We start from the raw sequence: 3748 nt of genomic DNA, 5'->3' as shown, positions 1-3748 counted from the left end.
TATATATATATATATATAGTCTTTATTTCTATATAATAGATACAATGCATAATCCACATCACAGACATGCAGCGATGGTGGACAGGAGCTCAGGACCAGCAGGATGCTGGGAATATCTGAGCAGTGCAAGGGACGCGCAGGGCTCTCTGCACACAGTCACCACCTCCCATGTGCTATTCTGCGCGTGATGTGGGAGGACCACAGCTCATCCCCGTTGCTTGCCATGCCCATGACTCCTCCTGCGTCGTCAGATTTGCTGCCACTTCATCCCTGAAGTACGTAATGTATGGTCTTGAGGAGACGGATGAGACGCGCAGGACACATCTCAATATAGCAGCTCATCGCTCACTGCTGCTGCTTCATCCTCTCGGCACAGTGATCTAACTTCCTCCCTGCTCTAGTGCTATGCTAAAATCTGGGACCACGCTTGTCCTAGACCAAGCAGATCCCCAAAAAACAAATTCTGCAAAGCCTTTTTCCATGCAGATACAGATTCCAGCATGGGGAACCGCTCCTGAAATGCTGTCAATCCCAAAATTGAACTGGTGTGGATGGGAGCATTCTGGGAAAGGTAGCTGGGAAAGCGATCTGTAAAGGATGTGGCTGTCTGCATCCAACACTGAGTGCAAATAAAGGACCTTTCCCTGATGGGGAGCAGGGTTAGAAGGTGGTGCACACCCAGGTGTGGTGCCAGACAGAACACATTTTTGGGGAATGAGGAAGGAGACAACCAATTCTGCATGCACAGAAAGGCAGATCCACTCCTTCAACAGGGGTTTAAGCACCGTTCCACACAAATATTAAAAAAAAAAACCAAAACCCATCAAACTTCCATCTGTTGGAGAAAACGGAACAAGGGAATCAGCTGCGTCCCCTGTGTCCTTCCCATAGAGAAAGGATTTATCCTTTATCTGCCTCCAGAGGTGCAGAAGCAGGTGTTTTCCCCCAAAATATGCTCAGTGTAAGGGAGATGAGTGCTCTGAAGCGATGACAGACACATGTTCAAAGAAAGAGACAGATGAGAGTACTGAACAGCCTAAAATTAACCCAGAATGCAGAGATAAAGAAGTGTTTTTGCAAGCTGCAAGCCTATGTAAAAATCTACAAAACACCAGGGGTTTATGCAAATTTGGAGAGCTCGCTTCAGATAAAGAACTGCAGAAAACATGCAAAGAAATGTGTTTTTCTCTACCAAAGCCATACTCAGGGTCCATTTATTCCCTTATTTTTGTATCCATCCTCTTCAATATCTCCTTTTCTAACTGTATTACTCTAAGATTTATTTCCTCCCTTACAAGCCTATCTGGGGCTTTATGAAGAGCTGGTGTAACCTGGTGATTTTTTCATCAATGGTATCCACTTCTATCACATAATCTCTGATCTTTTAATGAAAAGAATCTGCATCCACCACGTTGAAGGGGGTTAAAATGCAGCGAGGTGTTATTTCCTTCCTGTGACACGAAGTTTTACCTCTTTAATGTGTAGGAAGTCCTTGGCATCAAAGGAGATGGCAGTGCTTGGGACAGGGACATCTTCATCCAGAGCTCCGCAGTAACTCACATTGGTCTTAACAGCAAACGCCACTGGTTTGGACTGCAAACAGGAACACGTATCAGAAACAGCAGAAACCTTTCTGGATCACGAACTGATTTCTTGTATCAAACTACTGAAAACCTAGCAGAGAGTATTTGCCAATTACACCAGAATTCAGACCTAATAATTTCCCATAAGCTGCACAGTTCAGCTCCCTTGAGCAGATCCTCATTTACACAATAAACACACACAACATTCCCCCAGACGTCTTAGCGTTAACTTCACTCCATTGCCAAACTGTTTCAGAAGACAGCAGCATGGCTATAAAGGAACGGTGTGAATTTGAATCAATGCCAGGTAACCGAGTCATTACTGAGGCTGCAAAGAACCCACCTTTGCCCTCTCGAGCTGTATGGCCGCCTGCTGCTCTCGTTCCTGCCGGATCGCTTCCCTGTCTTCTTCCAGAGAGACATCCGAGTCCGAGGGTCTGCTTGTGTACGAGTCTGCTGAGCCCTGAAACGCAAGCCGTGTCGTTAAGAAAATGTGTGGAAGGAACAGAAACCCCCGCCCCGGTCAGATTCATCCAGTAGTTGTTACTTGACTTCTTTCAGTGGGTTTTACATGGTGTTGGTAGCACAAAAACTCTGCAGAAGTGAACAGAGAAATAACGTGGCTTTACTGATCGGGTGCACTGAGCCAAAGACAAAAATACTAAGACAAATATCTCTGCATTTTCCTACTTATCTTTCCCGTATCTCAATCCTGCTTGACATGCTTGGATTCAAGACTGTCAGGGGCTGGGTCCCATCAACTGTAATTAAGGGGTTACAAAGCTTGACTGGAGTCACCCTCCCTGTAAACCCAGTGTGAGTGCTGCCCTCCCTGCCGCTTCACATCAAGCTTGGTTCTGTGCTTCGAGAGGGGAAACAGGGGCAAAAGTCCCTGTTGTTATTAATTACGACAAGATAATTAATTGTGTTTTACAAAACAGCCTGACTCCAGCGTCCTACACAGCTGACAGGGATTTAATCCTGCAGAACAGGTAAGGTGAAGGGAATTTTTACTCTGAAATACCAACCCCTCTCTCCAACACCTCAACGGGACCCACTGCAGGTCCCTTCCAGCCAAAATGGTCAGTTTTATTTTATTCTAACAACCCAGACCACTGATGGAGGTGTGTGCGGCTGGGCACACACACAAAAGCTGAAGTAAATTTGCATTACAGGGGGAAACTCCTACAGAGATCTCAAAATCCTCAAGTCCAGATCTAACTTTCCACTCGAGGTAAATGCTGAATGGGAAATACACGTCCTTTATCGAGCCATTTCCCAAGCAAATGGAATTTTTACTGGTAAATTCATTAAAAAATAAAGAGAACTTCAGAAGGATGGGGGTAACGCAGAGCTGCAGAAGGACCCGGCCAAGTAGCGCACTCAGTAGGAGGAAAATACGGCAATGTCTGACCACACCAAGAGACTATTTCTGCTTTTAAATAAGGGAAGGGAGCAACGTGCTGGACGTTGTATTGTGTATAACATGGAATTCCCAAGTCTTCACATCTCTAGCAACAAACTGAAGATACGTGTGTGAGTGTATATATCTATATCTGTATATAGAGACATATCTGTATCTATGTATATCTATACATCGCCAAAACCTGTAACTCTCCACATGTTCCAAGAGCCATTCTGTAGCACTATGCCATATTTTCTATTTTTTTCCCTTAAACTGATTTCTATCCTGCAGCACAGGGACACAGACTCAATGCAATCCACCACAGAAGTCGATATCCTTACTCTCCACGCAAGCCAACGCTCAAATATCGCCGTGAACACGTCCCCATCAGATGACACCTGGCAAGGAAGCACTGCTGAGTGTATTGCCACACACTCCTAATTTGGCTGTAATTAGGAGTCACCAGGGAGGGCACATTTCCTCTGTGTCAGAGCAGGATTCACCCAACACGAGCTGACACCCAGCTGTGACACTAACAGCCCAGAAAAATCCCTTTGCCCGGGCCAGTGTCGTCCCCTGCACCCCAAAGGGACCCACGAAGGGCACAGCACCTCTGCACCCACACGTTTCAGGTCCGGAGCTGGAACGAGGCCACCACCACCAGACTGGGAGCCTGGATTTTACAGGCAGTTTCCTGGTGAGGAAAAGTGCAGTTTTGGCAGGAATACAACATATTGCGTGGGAATAAAGTCGGTCAGAC

General features: G+C 46.1%; 1 protein-coding gene across 1 annotated transcript; it reads right to left on the bottom strand.

Moving 5' to 3' along the window:
• Window positions 1-1470: 1470 nt before the first annotated feature.
• On the bottom strand, window positions 1471-2046 carry LOC104543722 (voltage-dependent L-type calcium channel subunit beta-4-like; the record flags this gene model as incomplete). The annotated part of the gene is made up of 2 exons (XM_010188396.1): window positions 1471-1593; window positions 1927-2046. Coding segments are annotated over 2 exons (243 nt in total), but the record flags the coding sequence as incomplete, so codon positions are not given.
• Window positions 2047-3748: the final 1702 nt, after the last annotated feature.

This window comes from Mesitornis unicolor, unplaced genomic scaffold, assembly GCF_000695765.1.
Source record: "Mesitornis unicolor isolate BGI_N332 unplaced genomic scaffold, ASM69576v1 scaffold26747, whole genome shotgun sequence".
Taxonomy (NCBI): Eukaryota; Metazoa; Chordata; class Aves; order Mesitornithiformes; family Mesitornithidae; genus Mesitornis; species Mesitornis unicolor.
This window is presented reverse-complemented; position numbering and strand designations above follow the sequence as displayed.